Genomic DNA, 21,703 nt, shown 5'->3' with positions numbered 1-21,703 from the left:
AGTGCAGTATTCCAGCAATACTATTTGAACACTAGTGCCATCTAGTGGAAAATGTATAATTTTTTTAAACAGCATTTTCTGGGAAATCTCTTCTTTGTAAAACAAGATTACTGATTGGTAGTCTGAGAATTTTAGAGTAGTTAATTTTATTTTAGAAGGAATGAAAGATTGGAGAGAACAAAGCTAGAATCAGAAATATTGGGTAATGCTGAGAAAGCAAAATTTCTTTACCATTTAATCATGTGAAATAATACCACATATTCAAGGAAAATAAGAAATTTACTTATATAGTAAATAAATTTTTCTTTAACTTGTCTATTTTAAACAGATTTATTGCTATATAATTCAAATATATGATTCACCCATTTAACAAATTCAGTTAATTGTTTTTTAGTATGCACAGAATTGTGCAACCATCTCCACAGTTATAGAACATTTTCATCATTCAATAATGAGATATTTTTTTAATTTTTCAAATCATATAAAGTCACATTTGACCATAAATCACACGGAAGTAAAATAGTTGAAAATTCTGAAATTTTAAAGAATGATTACTAATTTGTCTTATATTAGAGAAAAGATATGCTAGGCCATTGCCGATTAAGTGAAATAAAACATGTAGCCTACAATGCACAATTATTAGACTGATAGACACTGAATTTCACATGAATTTCAGATTTGCCTTGAAATTTTTAATAAGTTCTTACTAATCTTTTTTAAAAGTGATGATATTATAACTTATTTTTGAAATGCAAGGATAAAATAATAAATTCTTGTCATTGCATCCCCAAATTTCTCTAAACTATGATCTAATTACAGTAAGGCTTATTGGTTATTGACATTCGTCTTTGTGTGCTAAGTTGCTTTAGCTATGTCTGAATCTTTTTGACCCTATGGACTGTGGACCCTATGGACTGTGGTAATGACCACACATATGTGAACAGGCTTCTCTGTTCATGGGATTCTTCAGGTAAGAATACTGGAGTGGGTTTCCATGCTCTTCTCCATGGGATCTTCTTGACCCAGGGATCAAATCTGGGTCTCCTGCATTGCAGGCAGATTCTTTACTGTCTGAGCCACCAAGGATGTATAATTATAATTATACATTATATTTAATTAAGTAAAAATGTTTTGCCTTATTTGCAGATTTTTACTGGATTTTACCACTGATATTTACTGGTGATCAATTAATAACTTTCAGATTGTTCTGCATGAATATGGTCCAGAATCTCCATTTTACCATCTATAAGTCTACAGGCTACTGATAATGTACGTAAGCGCTTAACTTGGCATGTGGTATGCACTCAAGAAATAGTAGTCTCCTTTTATTTCCTGAGTTTGGTCATCTTTGAGTTTGAGAATAATATTTAACACCAGGTTTTTTTCTCTTTTTGATTCAATTTGATGACATACATCTTTTAAATACATGGCTCACAGGACAGACATATAGGTACCACTTAGAGTAGTTTCTTTCAACCATCTGTTAGTTGTGGCTATTTAATTTAAAATTAATTAAAGTTAACTATAATTAAAATAATAAAAAATTCAGTTAGTCACATGAGTCACACTTAAGGTGCTCAAAGCTACTTGCAGTTAGTAGATGGGATCCACGCTGAATATTTCCATCATAGTAGAAAGTTCTATTGGACAGCACTCCAGAGAATATGGGTAAATCTTACACTTACCTAACACAAAATTTAATAAGTTAAATTATTTTAATATTTTTATTTCTCTGTTAATAGCCTTTACCACTCACATCTCACTGAGATAATCGTGTAACCACAGGTGAACTACTTCCCCCCTCACGTTTTCCTAAACACAGCTTTGGCTTTCTCACCTCTCTGCCTTCAATACCCTCGTCTTCTTAAAGCTTTCTCACTCTCCTTTTTATCTCCCTCCCTTGCTCCTTCAGGACTCATTCTGTTTCTATTCATGCTCTAGTCTCCTGTTCTTTTGGCGATTAAACAGGCAGCTTGCAACTTTGCTGTCAGTTCTTGTTTACTGCACTTTTATGTCGCTCATTTATAGTGATTTAACTTTTAATGTACTTTAATCTTGCCCCAGCTGGATTATACCTCATAGAAAATTGGAACTTCAGTTCAGAGTTTGTCCTTCCAAGTTGCTTGGCACAGCGTCTTGCCCCCAGTAAGCCCTTGCCTTATTCTTTTATTGACGTGATTTGATTCCCACAGTCACACTAATGAATCATTCATAAAATGTTGAGTTCCTACCTCAAACAAGAACCGGCATATACTGTGAATATACATAGATAACTCTTAAGTGAGGTAAAAGTTAAATAAACATTTTGTCACCTTTAGACTCAGTCAGTGACAGCTCTGCAGTGCCGGGGTTTTTTGCTCCTGCGAGAGTTGGGTTCCTGCGGGATTTGAGGACCAATCAGCAGTGCCGACGGAGCCCCGCCTTCCATTGGCTGGCGTCGTCCCGGAAGCACATGCTGGGCTGGGCGAGCAGTGCAGTCTTCGAGGCGCTGCTGTGGCATCGCTAGCGTTGATATCAGGACAGGCTGTGACTCACCCGCTGCAGGTTGACGCTAAAGGTTTTGCAGGGAAGCGGAGGACGGAGCCGCTGGCCCTGAGGTAAGTATGGGACTAGCTAGGAGGGAGTGGCCTGCGAACTCACGTGATCTGAGCATCGTTATGGACCACGATACAACTTAGGCCTGGGTTCACTCAGAGAGGAGTATCCCAAACGTCCGGGTAGTAAGAAGCTCTCCCTTAGCTCTAGCCGGGTGGGGCCTGAGTAGCCCTAAGTGCAACAGAAGACTGTTTCTACCAGGGGCCTCGCTGCAGCCTGATTTCTGGATGGGACTGATTTTGAGTGGAACCCTCAGCCCATATTTAGCAGAAGTCAGCCTCCAAAACGAGGTGGTGGCATGCAGAGATTCAGTTCAGTCGTTCAGTGTCCGACTCTTTGCGACCCCATGAACCTCAGCATGTCAATCCTCCCTGTCCATCACCAACTCCGGGAGCTTACTCAAACCCATGTCCATCGAATGCGTGATGCAATCCAACCATCTCATCCTCTGTTCTCCTCTTCTCCTCCCGCCTTCAGTCTTTCCCAGCATCAGGGTCTTTTCCAAGGAGTCCATTCTTCGTATCAGGTGGCCAAAGTATCGGAGTTTCAGCTTCAGCATCAGTCCTTCCAATTAATATTCAGGAATGATTTCCTTTAGGATGGACTGGTTGGATCTCTGTTGCAGTCCAAGGGACTCTCACGAGTCTTCTCCAACACCACAGTTCGAAAGCTTATCTGAGGTTACTGATATGTCTTCAGGCAATCTTGATTGCAGCTTGTGCTTTATCCAACCCAGCATTTTGCATGATATACTCAGCATATAAGTTAAATAAGCTGGGTGGTAATATAGTAGCCTTGACTACTCCTTTCCTGATTTGGAACCCGTCTGTTGTTTCATGTCCAGTTCTAACTGTTGCTTCTTGACCTGCATACAGATTTCTCAGGAGGCAGGTCAGGTGGTCTGGTATTCCCATCTCTTGAAGAATTTTCCAGCCTGATGTGATCCACACAGTCAAAGGCTTTGGCATAGTCAATAAAGCAGCAGTAGATGTTTTTCTGGAACTCTGTTGCTTTTTTGATGATCTAGCAGATGTTGGCAATTTGATCTCTGGTGCCTCGATGCCTTTTCTAAATCCAGCTTGAACATCTGGAAGTTCACAGTTCACCTACTGTTGAAGCCTGGCTTGGAGAACTTTGAGCATTACTTTGCTAGCATGTGAAATGAGTGCAATGTGTGATAGTTTGAATTTTCTTTGGCAATTGGGAGTTTGGAAAGCTGGATTCTTGTTCCAGGTCATAGGTACAAGTACAGCAGATTAGAAAGGAGAAAGGCTATAGAAACACCTATGCATGTGGTTCATAGACATGAAGTAGTTTACCCAGGGTCACATCTTTGTGATACACTCCACTCCAGTGCTTTTTCCCACTGCAACATGCATAATCTCACTTAATTAAAAGTCAGTGTAGTATTCATCCTTAAAATATTCTAGTGAGCTTCCCTTTTCTCTTTCATCACTTCAGTTATATGGACTTCTTAGACTTTAATGGTATCTTAATTGTTCTTATCACATTCCTCTTTTTATGGGCAAAGTTAGAAATGTCAGTGGTATGTACCAGTATTAAAAAAGTTTTTCACTTACTCCTCGTTAAGTATTTTCACTCAGTTTAGCATCTGCAGTGTGTCAGACATTATGTTCAACACAGAGTTGCCTCAATCACTCTTAGAAGGGAATCGTTGAAATTAAAAACCTAGGATTATAGATGTAATTCTCTCATCTTTCACCATCTCTCTCTACTTTTCATCAGCTTATGATTTGAAATGAGCTCTATGTGCTTCATTTTTCTCATCCATAAAAATGGAGATGTTAATAGTATCTATTGCACATGGCTGGTGTGGAGATTAAATACATTAATAATGTGTACAGGCTTACACATTAGAATATGCTTGGCATTAATTAAGGATGTGTAATTGCTTGCTACTCTTATCATGGTCTATTTAGCTTTAGAATTCATTTTTGGATGAGTGATCATTCTCATACCAGATGTCATATCTTTGTCTATTTCAGTGAGATATTTCTTCTTAGTTACTAAGTACTAGTAGAGTGCCAAATGATTATAAGACAAAATGACTTCCCTTGAGATCCTTCCTGGTCTTCCTGTGTCCTCCCTTGCTGCCATTGCTGAATCTACTGGTTTTAGTGCACTTTGAAGAGGGATCTTAGATACTTGCACAGCAGTGATTAAAGATGGCAGCAGTGTTTGGTATTAAATACTGGTAGTTTGAACAGTGACAGTGTATATTTTCTTAGTGACTTGCATGTAAAATCTGTGTGAATAAGCAATATATTTTGTTTTATCCTTTTTTTAAAGTCTAGTTTTCCGAATTACCAGTAAAATTTAATTGGTGTAAAAATCAATATGATCTTTCTGCTTTATATAAAAATTGGAAAGAAAGTTTCTTTTAGTACTGAGATGACATTTGGGTTTTCTTATTTATTTTAGATTCTTTTTTTAAAATTGATTTTTAATTGGTGTGGATAATTGATTTACAGAGTTGTGTTGATTTCTGCCATACAACAGCATGAACCAGCCATAAGTATACATATGTCCCCTCCCTAACGTTTTTATATTACACAAGCTTTATTGGTATCAGTTCAGTTCAGTTCCGTTCAGTTGCTCAGTCGTGTCCGACTCTTTGCGACCCCATGAATTGCAGCATGCCAGGCCTCCCTGTCCATCACCAACTCCCGGAGTTTACCCAAACTCATGCCCATCGATTCGGTGATGCCATCCAGCCATCTCATCCTCTGTCTCCCCCTTCTCCTCCTGCCCCCAACCCCTCCCAGCATCAGGGTCTTTTCCAATGAGTCAACTCTTCACATGAGGTGACCAAAGTACTGGAGTTTCAGCTTCAGCATCAGTCCTTCCAATGAACACCCAGGACTGATCTCCCTCAGGATGGACTGGTTGGATCTCCTTATAGTCCAAGGGACTCTCAAGAGTCTTCTCCAACACCACAGTTCAAAAGCATCAATTTTTCGGCGCTCAGCTTTCTTCACAGTCCAACTCTCACATCCATACATGACCACTGGAAAAACCATAACCTTGACCAGACGGACGTTTGTTGACAAAGTAATGTCTCTGCTTTTTAATATGCTATCTAGGTTGGTCATAACTTTCCTTCCAAGGAGTAAGTGTCTTTTAATTTCCTGGCTGCAGTCACCATCTGCAGTGATTTTGGAGTCCCCAAAAATAAAGTCTGACACTGTTTCCACTGTCTCCCCATCTATTTCCCATGAGGTGATGGGACCAGATGCCATGATCTTAGTTTTCTGAATGTTGAGCTTTAAGCCAACTTTTTCACTCTCACCTTTCACTTTCATCAAGCTTTTTACTGGTATAGTGAATCCATTTTACTAAAGGTCATATGTTTATTTTTGTGACTCAGGTTTTCCTCTCTATGTCCTTTGTTCAAAGGTTCAGTGAATTCTGTACCTATACAGAAAGTTGATAGAACTCACCTAATTACAAATTGAATGCAGTGTTTTGGTTTAAGTTTGGAATTTTAAAGTAATCTTCTCTTGGATAAAGTCTCTTCTTACTTCCCTTTTTATTAGACCTAAAGCACTGATTAACAGTTGAATGTTTTGTATACTGCCCAAAGAAAACTTCTGTCTTCCCTTTAAGTGGGTTATTGACACTGATTTGGGTTTCTACATAGATTAAAGAAAAATAGTAGTGGTATTTTTAGTAGTGCTGGTAGTGGTAAAGAACCTGCCTGCCAATGCAGGAGCCACATCTCTTGCCGATGGAGAGACACAACTTCAATCCCTGGGTCAGGAAGATCCCCTGGAGTGGGGCATTGCAGCCCACACCAGTATTCTTTCCTGGAGAATCCCATGGACAGAGGATCCTGGCAGGCTGCAATCCATAGAGTCCCACAGAGCTGGACACAACTGAAGCAACTCAGCATGCATGCATGCACATAGTACATACATATGAAATACTAGCTTCACTGTAATTGTTACTTTGCGTGCTAAGTCATTTCAGTTGTGTCCGACTCTTTGCCACCCCATGGACTGTAGCCCGCCAGGCTCCTCTGTCCATGGGATTCTCTAGGTGAAAATACTGGAGTGGGTTGCCATGCCCTTCTCCAGGATAGTTACTTTAGTTAAACAATATTGTTTTCTCAATAGTGTCAGAATAACACAAACATTTTCTATTTCTCAACTGAGCTATGAAGGTAAAAATGTGCCTAGAACCTGTCAAAGAATTAGGAATTTCATGATGTCTGTAACAGTAACTGTTATGTTGGAATCCATCCCTACTTCCACTGCCCCAGCACCCATTCTTCAAAGAACACAAGCTGCAGGAAAACAAAACCAAGGTACTGCAGTCATTAGCATTTTAAGCTACATTTGTTCAATAAGTTCAAATTATTTTAGTTTTTATATCATTTTAGATGGATGAGGCATTTATTTAGGTATACAGTAGAGTTTTTTGCAGTCTTAACAAAAATATCTTTGTACAGAATTTATTGTGTATGTCTATCACCGTAAAATCTTTCCTACTTAGGACCACATATTTTCTGCTATGAATACTAATGCTGACGGATCTCAGTATTGTTATTTGATTATTTTCAGGTAATGCTTGATTTAGGCTTGATAGATTTGTTTACAGCTTAGAGTATAAAGTAAACATGAAATTATATAGTATACGTATCTTGCCTCGTTCCATATGTAGCCTCATTCTGCATAGTATTTTATAGTTTTGTCTACTATTGCAGGCATATAAGTACTTATAATAAATATTGTATTTAATCATCTTTCCAACTTGTTCTGTCTTTATTTTTAAGTGCTGCTGCTATGAAGTACCAATTTAGACATACATGCTTCACATAATTTTTTATGCACATACTTTTTGAAAGTGAAAAGAAAAATAGGATATAATTGATTTAGGTAAATCACTATAATTGTCTGAAGAAGTGAAGAAGTGAAGTTGCTCAGTTGTGTCTGACTCTTTGAGACCGCATGGCCTGTAGCCTACAAGGCTCCTCTGTCCATGGAATTTTCCAGGCAAGAGTACTGGAGTGGGTTGCCATTTTCTTCTCCAGGGAATCTTCCCGACCCAGGGATCAAACCCAGGTCTCCCACATTGCAAGCAGACGCTTTACCATCTGAGCCACCAGGGAAGCCCATAATTGTCTGAAGGCTGACGTAAAACCAGGTTTATACCAATAGCAGTTTCTAAAGTAGCTATAGCTAGAAATTAAAAATAAATCTGATAAATGAGACAATTCTTTATAAAACTGAATGCCATATTTGTATTTTTGAGCACTCAGAATTCAAAGCACATGCTTTAAGTTATATTTTGGTTTAATATCATTAATACTTCAGTCAAAGTGTTGAAATTCCTTTTTTTCCAGCTTTGCAAGTCTGATATTTTCTTTGGTCTGTGGTTTTAACGTTTCGTTGCAGAACAAAATGGCAGATGCTGAAACAGGCAAGAAGATCTTTATACAAAAATGTGCTCAGTGCCACACAGTGGAAAAAGGTGGAAAACACAAGACTGGTCCAAATCTCTGGGGCCTTTTTGGCAGAAAAACAGGACAAGCGCCAGGATTTTCTTATACCGAGGCAAACAAAAGCAAAGGTAAAAGCTAGGCAGTTGTTGGAGCGAACCAGAAACTTCGTAGCAAAGAAGAAAGCACAGGATTTGATATTATAATAATTTCCTAATTGAAGTATTAAAAATGAAATCCACATGTTTATATTACAAAAATATTAATATATATCAAAAGATCTGTATTTGGATAACTGGTCATGTTTTTATCAGCGAAATTAACAATCCTCTGTAGCATTAATTTTTTGCCTATACAAGGCTCTTCATTTTATTCAATACATTTATCTTGAAAAAGCATAAGCTAAATTTAAAAAATCAAATTATGTTTTAATGGCATAATGGTAATTTTCTATTTGTGTTAGTGATTCTTAGCAGGGTGAGAAAGTATATTCAATTTTAAAACGTATATTCAGTTATTTTTCAGCTTGAAAAAGTATAGTCGGTCATTTCTTTGTTGATAGAAGGTATGTAGATGGCAGTTAGTTTTATGTTGAAATTAAAAATAGTTGCAAAAGACTATAATATGTTTGCAAAGCAATTTATTACTCCTGGAGATATCTATATCTATATATATTTATAGATATAGTTAGCATTCACTTAAAAAATAAAGTACTTCTGTGTTTTGAACGGTTCTTGGGATCTGAGCATTTTCTTGCTGGTCCAAACTACTATACTGCTGTTTGGAAAGCTTTTTATTTTACTTTATTTTATATTTCTTTTTCTTTTTCTAGTAGGTGAAATTCACATAAATACAATTAGCCATTTTGAAGTGTAAAATTCAGAAACATTTACTGTATTCACGGTGTTGTAGAATCACCACCTCTGTAGCTTCAAAGCTGTTTTGTTACCCCAGAAACACCCTTGTACCCATTAAATAATCACTCCTCATATCCAACTACCAGCCTTTGGCAATCACTTATCTGCTGTCTCTATGGATTTGCCTACTCTGGATATTTGACATGAAAGGAATCATATAATATATGATCTTTTGTGTTTGACTTCTCTTGCTTAGCATATTTTCATTGAAATTGAAGCATGTATCAGTAGTTTATTACTTTTTTATGACTGAGTAATATTCCATTGCATGTATATGTGTGTCTGTGTATATACGTATATAATTTTTTTATTCATTTATCAATTGATGGACATTTGTATTGTTTCCACCTTGTACCTATTTTAAACAGTACTGCTGTGAACATTTGTGAAAAAGTGTTTGTTTGAGTCCCTGTTTTCAGTTACCTTAAATCTATACCTAGGAGTGAAACTGCTGGGTCAGTTAACTACACTTAACTTTTTGAGGAAAAGCCAAACTATTTTCCAGTGGTTACACCATTTTTCTTTTCCATCAGCAATGGAGGAGGGTTCTTATTCCTCTATATACTCACCCACACTTGTTATTTCCTTTTCTTCTCTTTTACTGCCATCTTAGTGGATATGAGGGCTTCCTGGGTGGCTTAACAGTAAAGAATCTGCCTGCAATACAAGAGATGTGGGTTTGATGCCTGGGTTGAGAAGATCCTTGGGAGAAAGAAATTGCAACCCACTTTAGTATTCTTGCCTGGGAAATCCCATGGACAGAGAAACCTGGTGGGCTACAGTTCATGGGGTCTCAAAAGAGTTGGTCACAACTTAGCAACTAAAAACAACAGCAAGAGTGGGTGTGAAGTAGCACTGGTGACTTTGCTTTGTATTTCCTTAATGATCCATAATGTTGAACATTGTTTCATGTGCTCGTTGGCCATTTGTATATTTTCTTCGGTAAAATGTCTGTTTATATTCTCTACCCATTTTTTTATTTGAGTTGACTTTTTGTCAGGTTTTAAGAGTTCTTTCCGGGTGGTGCAATGGTAAAGAATCCACCTGCCAATTCAGGAGACACAAGAGACATAGGGTCCATCCCTGGGTTGGGAAGATCCCCTGGAGCAGGAAATGGCAACAAGGCTCCAGTATGCTTGCCTGGAAAGTTCCACCGAAAGAGGAGCCTAATGGGCTACAGTTCATGGGGTCACAAAGAGTTGGACACGACTGAGCATACATGCGCTGCGCTGTATTCTGAACATTAAACTCTTATCAAGTAAGTGACTTGCAGTTTTTTTCTCTTATTCTGTAGATTGTCTTCATTTTTAAAAATAATGTCTTTTGATGAACAGGGGTTTTTAATTTGTATGAAGTCTGTTTATTTTTATTGTTGTTGTTGCTTGTGGTTTGGATGTTAAATCTAAGAATCTATCACCATATCAAAGGTCATAAAGATTTACCCTATATTTTCTTCTAATAGTTTTAGTTGTTACATTTAGGTCACTGTCTTACCTCTCATTAATTATCATTAACTTTTTATATAGAGTGAGGTAGTGGTCCAACTTTATTCTTTTACATGTGGTTATTTAGTTGTCCTTCCACCATTTGTTGAAGAGATTCATTCTTTCACAGTTAAATGGAGTTTACTTGCTTGTTGAAAATCAATTGACCACATATGTTAAGGTTTTCTTCTGGACTTTTGGATCACTTCCATTTGTCTGTATGTCTGTTCTTGCAGACATACAGAAATGCAGCCTCTTGCCTTTCTGTTCTTATACTAGTGCCACACTGTTTTGGTTGTTGGAGCTTCCTAATAAATTTTGAAATTTGGAAGGATGAGCCCTCCAACAGTGTTTTTATTTTTCAGTATTTTTTTCTTTTCAGGACCCTTTGTAACTTCCTGAGTTTAAAGATCATTTTTCCATTTCTGCGAAAAAAAGCCTATAGCATTTTGATAGAGATTGCATAATGTCTGTAAATTGTTTTGGTGAGTGTTGCCATTTTAACAGTACTAACATTATATTCTATGAACATAGAATGCCTTTCCAATTTTTCTCAAGGGTGCTCAGTCAGTCACGTCTGACTCTCTGTGACCCCATGAACTGTATCCCATCAGGCTCCTCTGTCTATGGAATTTTCCAGGGAAGCATACTGGAGTGGGTTGCCATTCCCTACCCCAGATCTTCCTGATTCAGGGATGAAGCCCATGTCTCTTGTGTCTCCTGCATTGGCAGATGGATTCTTTACCACTGCACCGCCAGAGGAGCCATGTTGATCTTGTACTGTGCAACTTTGCTAAATTTATGTATCATCTTTAGTAGATTTTTTGTGATTCTTTAGTATTTTCTTTGTAGAGATTTATGTCACCTTTGAATAGAGATAGTTTTACTTCCTTTCCAACCTGAGTAGCTTTTATTTGTTATTCTTTCCTAATTGCTCTGGCTAAGACTTCTGGTAGAATTCTGAATAGCTCTGGTAAAAGTGAGAATCTTTATCTTGTTCCTGATCTTAGAGGGAAAGGTTTCCATTTTTTACCTTGAATATGGTGCTAGCTGTGGGTTTTCCATAAATTCTGTTTTTCATGTTAAGCAAGGTCCTTTCTGTTTTTAGTTTGCTGAATGTTTTTTTTTATCATGAAAAGGTTTTGGATATTGTGAAATGCTTTTTCTGTGTCTGTTGAGATAATCGTGTGGTTTTTTTTTTCCTTTTGCTCTATTAATGTTTGTGTTATATTGATTTTCCTATGTTGAATTATTCTTGCATTCCTGGGATAAATCCCACTTGGTCGTAGTGTGTAATTCTTTTAACAGTACTATTGAATTTAACTTGCTAGTCCTTTGTTGAAGATTTTTACATAAGAGATAATTGGTTTGTTATTTTCTTGTGATGTCTTTACTTGGTGTTTGAAGAAGTTTTAAATATAGATTATTGTCAGCTATGAGTCCTTTCATTAGTGATTTGAATTTAGTATTAAAAAATTTCTTAATAGGTTTTATACTGCTTATATAGACCAAATTGGGCTTCCCTGGTGGCTCAGTGGTAGAGAACCCGCCTACCAATGTAGGAGATGGAGGCTCAGTCCCTGGGAAGATCCCCTGGAGAAGGAAATGGCACCCACTCCAGTGTTTTTGCCTGGGAAATCCCATGGACAGAGGAGCCTGGCGGGCTACAGTCCATGGGGCCGCGAAAGAGTCAGATACGACCTAGCGGCTAAATGAGAACAACAACATGGACTGAATTACCTTACTTGATTGAGCTTTGCAGACCATGTTGTAGGACAAAGGCTTTAATATGGGTAGTTGGCATCTCGTGTACTATTTTTTATTTTTGAGTGCACATGTAATAGCTTGCTTTTTGTCGAAGGAAAGATTCTACTTATTTCAGCCTATATTAATGTTTCTAGTAAGATAGTGTTTGGAGTTGGTCTCAGCCTATTGTATTTCTTATTATGATTGCAGGGTGCACTTTACTTTAGCAACAACCATCAGGAAACTGGACAAAACAAAGTTTATTACTCACAGATCCTTGAGGGTACACAGCATGCCTGGGCCCACACAGTGTGTTTGCAGGTAGAGAGAGAGAGCACGGGCTTGGAGTTTTACTTTTGTTTGGGTTGAGGATGGGTTGCCTAGGGTTTTATGGGTTCACTCTTTACTGGTGAATTTAAAATAGAAGAGCACAAATTAAAGCATGGGAAGGGGAAAGCAAGCAGGTCCGTCAGACAGGTGTGTGGGTCCACCAGAGCTTTCCGAACAAAGGGGACTTCATGGGCGGGCAGCCTGGCTCTCCATCTACTTGTCTAGTTGTGCTCAGTCGCTCAGTCAGGTCTGACTCTCCGTGACCCCATGGACTGCAGCAAGCCAGGCTTTCCTGTCCTTCACCATCTCCCGGAGCTTGCTCAAACTCATGTCCATTTAGCTGGGTGATGCCATCCAGCCAAATCGTCCTCTGTCATCCCCTTCTCCTCCTGCCTTCAGTCTTTCCCAACATCAGGGTCTTTTCCAGTGAGTTGGCTTTTAGAGTCAGGTGGCCAAAGTACTGGTCTCAGCATCAGTCCCTCCAATGAATATTCAGGATTGATTTCCGCTAGGATTGACTGGTTTGATCTCCTTGCAGTCCAAGGGACTCTGTGTAGCTGGCAGTGCATTTATTTAAAATGTGTATATTTGAAAGAGTTGCCTCAGCAATTGAAAGCTTAATGTTCAGCACTTACATTACAATCAAAAAGATTAATTGTGAGTTACTTATACTACAGATAGATAAGATGTAGTGAAATTTTTGTTATCTGGAATTTTGGAGAAAGAGACCTTATGGATAGTCAAATGGTTTGAGTAAAAGAAAATTAACACATCTAGATTGCCAGCTGTTTCTGTGCATATGTGAAAGTAAGATACTTTTCATTTTCTCGAAGCCTTGAGAGCAGTGCCGTTTAGTAGGATGGAGAAGTGGCAAAGCCATTTGTTCCTAGACTTGGGTTCCCAGGCAAACCCTGATGAGGCGGGAAGTGCATGCTCAGTCTGTGTTAGAGCACTCCTGCTACATCTTAGCCTTGGAGGGCGGTAATGGTTTCCCAGGGCTGCTGGAACCAAGCACCATAATTTAGGTGGCTTAAAAGAGTGGGAATTTATGGGTTCAGAGCCCTGGAGGCTAGAAGTGTAAATCAGGATGTCGGCTTGGCCATGCTGTTTCTGAAGCCTGAGGACAATCCTCCCTTGCTTCTTTCTCGCTTCTGGGTGTTTGCCAGTAAACTTGGAATTTGGGGCCTTCAGCTGCATGACTCCAGTCTCTGCCCTCATTATCACATTGTCCCCACGCGTCTGTGTTCACATGGCCTTCTAGTTAGGATACTAGTCATATTGGATTGGCAGACCGATTCTCCTCAGTATGGCCTTTCTTACTTTTCAGTTATGATCATTACTAATCACAGCTGCAGTGACCTTATTTCCAAACAAAGTCACATTCTGAGGCACCAGAGGTTTGGGATCTCAACACAGTTTTATTCAGGGGACACCGACAATAAAGAACCACATACATATAAAATACATATACAGACAATTGATAAAAATTCTTATATTAAAGCAACATAAAGTTTAATCTTTGTCAAGGGTGTTTATCATCTTTTAAAAACATCTATGTAGTTGTTACTTACTTTGGGCTAAGTCGCTTCAGTTGTTTCTGACTCTTTTCGACTCCATGGACTCTAGCCTACTAGGCACCTCTGTCCATGGGATTCTCTAGACAAGAATACTGGAGTGGGTTGTCATTTCCTACTCCAGGGGATCTTCCCAACCCAGGGATTGAACCCACGTTTCCTAGGTCTCCTGCACTGGCAGGTGTGTTCTTTACCGCTAGTGCCACCTGGGAAGCATAGTAGTTATAATACAATATCATTGTATTTAGTACATGTAGAAATGCTGGTTAGTAGATTTTCTTTAATAAAGAATTTTTCTGGTCTTTATCTCAGGTTCTTGGGAGGGATCTGTGAAACATCGGAATTTCCCAGTGATAAGAGGGTTTGCCCTGGTGGCTCAAATGGTGGGAAAAAAAAAAATCTGCCTGCAGTGCTGGAGACCTGGGTTCAATCCCTGGGTCAGGAAGATCCCCTGGAGTAGGGAATGGCAACCCACTCCAGTATTCTTGTATGGAGAATTCCATGGAGAGGGGAACCTGGCAGGTTATAGTCCATGGAGTCACAAAGAGTCAGACACGACTGAGAGACTAACGCGTGCACACGTGCACACACACACACACACACACACACACACACACACACACACACACACACACACACACACTCACGGATGTCTTTGTTGTTCAGGGTTGGGCCTTGGGATTGCAGCCTGAATTTATGCTAATGAGAAAACGTGGTAGGGCTCCTTGATAGGGCTGGGACTGGCCAAGCTGGAAAGATCAACTCTTTGATTAGAGAATTGGGACTTTGGGCTAGGTGATATCAGTCTTATCTCCAGGTATAGGGGGTAGGGGCTAGAGATTGAGTTCAGGCCCATGGTGAGTGATGCAATCAGTCAAGTCTATGTAATGAAACCCCAGTCAAAAACTCTGACCACTTTACACTGGAAGCTCTGCTCGAGCTTCCAGGTTGGTAAACACATCTGTATCCTAGAAGGGTGATGAGTCCTGATTCCACAGGGCCAGGACCCTCTGTGTTTGTGACTTTCCCAGAACTCACCACATGGGTCTCTTCACTTGGCTGATACTGATTTGTATCCTTTATAGTAAAACTTTGATTTTTAAGTGATGCTTTCCTGAGTTCTGTGAATTGTTTTACTGAATTATCATACCTGAGGGGGTCCTTGGAACCCTTAAATTTATAGCCAATTGGTTAGAAGTTTGGATGGGCCCTGTTTGGATGGGGACCCTTAACTTGCAACTAGTCTAAAGTGAGGCAGTCTTTTTTTTTGTTAGTAAGATGGAAGTTTGGTTTTAAATTTTTTTTAATATAAATTTATTTATTTTAATTGGAGGCTAATTACTTTACAATATTGTAGTGGTTTTGCCATACATTGAGATGAATCCACCACAGGTGTACATATGTTCCCCATCCTGAACCCCCCTCCCACCTCCCTCCCCACCCCATCCCTCAGGATCATCCCAGTGCACCAGCCCCGCGCACCCTGTCTCATGCATTGAACCTGGACTGGCGATTTGTTTCACATATGGTAATACGCATGTTTCAATGCCATTCTCCCAAATCATCCCACCCTTGCCCTCTCCCACAGAGTCCAAAAGACTGTTCTATATATCTGTGTCTCTTTTGCTGTCTCGCATGTGGTTATCGTTACCACCTTTCTAAATTCCATATATATGCGTTAGTATACTGTATTGGTGTTTTTCTTTCTGGTTTACTTCACTCTGTATAATAGGCTCCAGTTTCATCCACCTCATTAGAACTGATTCAAATGTATTCTTTTTAGTGGCTGAGTAATATTCCATGGTGTATATGCACTACAGCTTTCTTATCCATTCGTCTGCTGATGGACATCTAGGTTGTTTCCATGTCCTGGCTATTATAAACAGTGCTGCGATGAACATTGGGGTGCACGTGTCTCTTTCAGTTCTGATTTCCTTGGTGTGCATATGCCCAGCAGTGGGATCACTGGGTCTTATGGCAATTCTATTTCCAGTTTTTTAAGGAATCAAGTGAGGCAGTCTTGTTGGAAACTTCAGAGTCTGTGCTAACTCTAGACAGTTAGTGTGAGAATTGAATTGCATTTATTACAGTAGGTCTTAAACTTGCATTTATTGTTTGCATTTATATGGCTCTTTAACTTTTCAAGTAATATTTTTCTATAGTGTCTTTATTATCCTCTTATAAGAACAGTCAACTTTTAAAGTCCCAATTTTTAGAACAATTATTATTGTCCCTCTAGTTACCAATATTTTAAATATTTTCTTTGCTTATTAATATTGATTTGAAATCATGTTAAAACTTATTACAAATATATCTTTTATTATAGGCTATTGTCAAAGATAAAAGGCTTATAAGGCTTGTCTTTAACATTATTTAACAATTAGAAATAAAATTTTCCTAAGTGAGATTGTTTAAGTAGTATTTGTAACTTATTTGGGCATATAATATGAGTATTTGTTAGTTTTACTAATGAAATAAGAATGATAAGTAGCGGAATGAAATTGGACTCTATTGTATATTACTGAAAAAAAATAATTTGAAATGCATTAAAGATTTAAACATAAGACTGGAAACCATAAAACTCCTAGAAGAAAACATAGGGGAAAACACTTCCACATTGGTCTTGACAGTGGTTTTCTGGATATGACACCAACGGCACAAGCAAAAAGAGCAAAAATAAATGAGGCTATATCAAACTAAGGTCTTCCCTGGTAGCTCAGCCGGTAAAGAATCCACTGCAATACAGGAGACCCTGGCTTGATTCCTGGGTTGGGAAGATCCTCTAGAGAAGGGATAGGCTGCCCACTCCAGTATTCTTGGGCTTCTCTGGTGGCTCAGTTGGTAAATAATCTGCCTGCAATGCGAGAGACCTGGGTTTAATCCCTGGGTTGGGAAAAGCCCCTGGAGGAGGGCATGGTAACCCACTCCAGTATTCTTGCCTAGAGAATCCCCATGGACCGAGGGGCCTTGTAGGCTATAGGCCATGGGGTCGCAAAGAGTTGGACACAACTGAGCGACTAAGCACAGCGCAGCATATCAATCTGAAAAGCTTCTGAGCATCAGATGGGACAGTCAACAAGATTACAAGGCCCCCTGCTGAGTGGGAGAGCATGTTTACAAGCCACGTATCTAATAAGGGGCTAATATCCAAAATATATAAAGAACCCCTACAACTCAATAGAGAGAAAACCAAACAGCCAAATTAAAAAATTTACAGAGGAACAGAATAGATATTTTCCCAAAGAAGATACACAGATGGCCAACAGATACATGAAAAGGTGGCCATCATCACTAGTAACCCAGTAATGCAAATGAGATTGTCACCTCACACCTTTAGAGTGGCTGTTATCAAAAGACAGGAAATAACAATTATTGGCAGGGATATGGAGAAAAGAGAACCCTTTGCACTGTTGGTGGGAATGTAAATTGATGCAGCCACTGTGGAAAACAGTATATAGTTTCCTCAAAGAGTTAAAAATACAACTACCATATGATCCAGTAATCCCACTCCTGGGTATACATCCAAAGGAAATGAAAATAGAACCTTGAAGAGGTATCTATACCACCATGTTCATTATAGCATTATTTACAATAGCCAAGATATTGAAATGACCTAGAGTCCATCAATGGATGAATGAATGAAGAAGATGTGCTTTTAATACACAATAGAATACTATGCAGCCACGAGAAAGAAGGAAATCCTGCTATTTGCAACAACTTGGATGAATCTCGAGGGCATCACATGCTAAGTGAAATAAGTCAGACAGAGAAAGACAAATCCTGTATAATATCACTTACATGTGGAATCTGAAAAAGCCAAGCTTAGAAAAATAGAGAGTAGAATAGTAGTGACTGGGGTGAGGAGTTAGGGTAATGGAGAGATACTGGTCAAAGGGTACAAATTTCCAGCTACAAGATTAACAAGTTCGGAGGATCTAATGTATAACATGGTGATTATAGCTAATAATTCTGTATTATATACTTGAGAGTTGCTAAGAGAGTATATCTTAAATGTTCTTACTATAAAAAAGCAATGGCAATTATGTGATGGGGTGGAGTTTTTTGCTCTTGCAAAAGTGGTAATGAGAAATCAATATATAAATGTATCAAATCAACATACTGTACACCTTAAACTTAGGGAATGTTATACATCAAATATATCTCACTGAAGCTGGTAAAACTTAACAGGGTTTTAAAATAATGTTATTTAGAATAAAATAAAGATTTGAAAAATACTTTAGCACAACTTGATCAAAGACAGACTTGATAAGAATTACTATTGTCAAAATAATATTTTTGGGAGGGGCAATGATAATTGAGTAAATTTTAGAAATAAATTAACTCATGATTTGCCTAGGATTCTGTGCTATCGAGTGATATAACTCAGATTCAAACTCAGTTCTTCTTGGACCTTTAATGAAGTCATATCATGGGGTTAACATATTAGCTAAACTAACTTATTATTAGAGATTAATCTTTTTCCTTTTATCATAAAGAGAGAATAGGACATATAAAATCATAAATGTACTAATAATTTAATAAATAGTTTGAAATCATTTACACTATCTGAACATTCAAATAGTTCAACAGGATATTCACCATGTAAGTGATGTTTATGTCTCCCTGTCCTCCCCTATTCCTTTCCCTTCACCAGCTAATTTCATATGGTAATCATCTTCATAATTTTAGTGGTCATAGTCATACTTTAAGTTATATCACATGCCTCTATTATTTTATTTAACTACTTAAAATAATATCTGTCTATTCTTCACTCTGGAGGATGAGAAAATGAATCAATCAATGGGAGGTTATACAACCTCCCAGTTTTTCCATACTGTCTCTTAACTCTTGCTACTTATGTTTTTATTTCTGCCCTGACATAATATATTTAATTTATATCCTATGTGATTATAATTGCCATAGTTGCTTTAACACTGTCCTGTGTTTAGATTGGATTAGCACTTATTCCCAGCTTTTACCACAGTGTCTGTATTTATCTTTTGATTGGTAGAAAGTTATCCAGCAGTAGTTATGCTAAGAAAGAATTACTGGGGCCATATTATCTTAGTTCTTAATGTTTGAAAGCATCCATGGATTCCTGTTACACTTGAATATTTTGGCTAGACATAAAATAATTGGATGATTCTTTTAGTTCCTCAAGATTTTGTATGCCTTGTGTTGAATTATTCTTTGAAGAAAATCTGAAGCCAGCCTGACTGTTTTCCATTATAAGTTAATTGGTTTTATTTTTATTTTATTCTTTCCCCCCTAAGTTTCAGTAAAATTCTTATTAAAATTTAGTAACTTATTGGGTTGTGTGTAAACCTTGATTCATCTATTTCAGATTTTCCTGGAATATGTGTTCTTTCAGTTGGTAGACTCAGAACTTTTATTTTTGAAAGTTTTCTTGCACTACATGTTTTAAAATTTTTATACTTTTTCATTTGCTTTTTAAGGAAATATTACTTGGGCCATCAGTTGTACATATTTGGGATATTTCTTGTCTACATATCTTCTATAAGTTATTTTTCCTTTGACTGTTTTAAACTTTTTATTTTTTTCATTTTGTTTTTTATCAATACTTTCAAGCCTGAGTGTGCTATCAGCAATATCTATTCTTTTCACTGTCATTTATGTCTTCTGGTTTATCATTTTCTCCTTGACCCTTTGTAGCTCTGCTGTAAACCTTTGATGTGTAAAGATCTTTTTTGAATCCATGGGAATGTGGTCATGATTTTTCTGATGATTTCTGATGTGTATATTTCATTTATCTTTTGGTTTTTTGTATTTTTTTCTGCTATGTGTGTGCATGTTGTGTGTTTGTGTTTTTAGTACTCTCTCCTGCCGACTCCTTTTTGATTGCTACTCATCTTTTGATGAGGACGATTCATCAGGATGGGTATTTGCAGAAGGTCAGTAAGAGTGAGGGTCTGAACTTTCCAGTTGGTTATGAAGTCTTCCTTACCCACAGTTATGTTTTAGAGATATGTGTATGTGTGAATGTTGGCTGGGGGGTTATTTGGCTCTTCAGCTGACCAAGTCTGGTAGTTCCAGGGTTACCCAGTACCTTTCTCTTCTATCCTGTAACAAGGTAGAGCCTTTCTTTTAAAGATGTGTTTCCTTCTTTAATCCTGGCTCCTCTGGCCCTCCATGATATCAAACTGAATTTAGACTTTCAAAGCCAGTCGATATATACTATACTCTTTTTGGGCCAGAGGGTTATGGCTCTGCCCCTTAGGATTTGTCACCTATTCTGGAGAACTTTTGTCTTGAAATTAGTGACAAGTGTCCTTTCACTCTGGTCCAGGTTTTATGTCCCTGGTAGTTTTCTAATTGTATCAAATTTGGTGATAGAGGCACTCCCTCGAGAATTTTATTAAGAGTAGAATTAGCATTCCTATTTCTCTTTGTTCATGTTCTTTTCAACTGGTTTCAGAAAGGAAAAAAAAGTTAGAGGCAACCTTTTTCTCTGGTTTTAAAACTGGATTCCTGAAGTTATAAGGTTTTGGTAGAGATCTAGACAGAGGCAGCTTGCTATGACTGGTTAAAAACCAACCAACCAAGCCCCCACTCCAAACATGGAAATATGAGTTACTAGTCACAGGTTCTTGACTCTGTGTAGCCTTGTCATCTTAAGGTAAGTTATTATCCTTTCTTTGGGTCATCATTTATTTATCTGAAAAATGAGGATTCGGGTTAATTGATCTCTAAGATCTTTTCTAGAATGAACTCTGTGACTCTGGGAGGATGGCATACTGCTTAGGCACAGCATGTCTGGGTTGGTGGTTCATTGGTGTACCTTAGATAATCTTAAACAGCATTGGATTTCTATAAGAAACCCAAACAGTGGATCACCAAAGGCTAATTTTGGAATTTTCTTGTAGGTCAGAAACTATAAGTATTTTCGGTTATAATAGCCTTCTATTGAGTCCAAAAGTAAGCTTTTGTTCATGAATGTAGATCACATCAGTAAGTAAGTTTTATAAATGTAATTACACAAACTTAAAACTTATTTTCACCTTTATAGGCATTATCTGGGGAGAGCAGACTCTGATGGAATATTTGGAGAACCCAAAGAAATATATCCCTGGAACTAAAATGATCTTTGCTGGTCTTAAAAAGAAGAGTGAGAGAGAAGATCTTATTGAGTATTTGAAACAGGCAACATCTTCATGAAATGTTCTTGCAACTTAAAAATTATTAATTATAAACCAACATTTTCCAATTTCAAATACTATATGTTTAAAGAATTCATATTTGATCTTTCTTGATCAGCCTGTAGTAAGTTTAACATTTTAAAATAAAAGTTGATATTTTTGATTCTGTGTAACCTACTGATCAAATGCCCTTCAGAGTCTGAACTTGATTTTGTCTGGTTGCTAAGGATGTGAACAAGGTCAGGGTGGAGGAAGAGAGAGGAGGAAACTGAAGCATACTGTTCTTCAGTTGTCTCTACAAACACAAAATATTTTATAAATCTAGCAACTACAGGTGATAATGGAAATAGTTTCCACATACTTATATCTCTGCGTTTCAAATGTAAATATAGCAGACAATAGGTTTAATTTTCATTAAGTTGTTTTGGTAATATGTTTG

General features: G+C 37.9%; 1 protein-coding gene across 1 annotated transcript; it reads left to right on the top strand.

Moving 5' to 3' along the window:
- Positions 1-8,018: 8,018 nt before the first annotated feature.
- On the top strand, positions 8,019-21,283 carry LOC136163496 (cytochrome c 2). The gene is made up of 2 exons (XM_065927930.1): positions 8,019-8,187; positions 21,135-21,283. The coding sequence occupies exons 1-2, from the start codon at positions 8,019-8,021 to the stop codon at positions 21,281-21,283; spliced, it is 318 nt and encodes a 105-aa protein (XP_065784002.1).
- Positions 21,284-21,703: the final 420 nt, after the last annotated feature.

The sequence above is a fragment of the Muntiacus reevesi genome, chromosome 3, assembly GCF_963930625.1.
Source record: "Muntiacus reevesi chromosome 3, mMunRee1.1, whole genome shotgun sequence".
Taxonomy (NCBI): domain Eukaryota; kingdom Metazoa; phylum Chordata; class Mammalia; order Artiodactyla; family Cervidae; genus Muntiacus; species Muntiacus reevesi.
The sequence above is the reverse complement of the archived record's forward strand: the minus strand, read 5'-3'. Positions and strand labels throughout refer to the sequence as shown.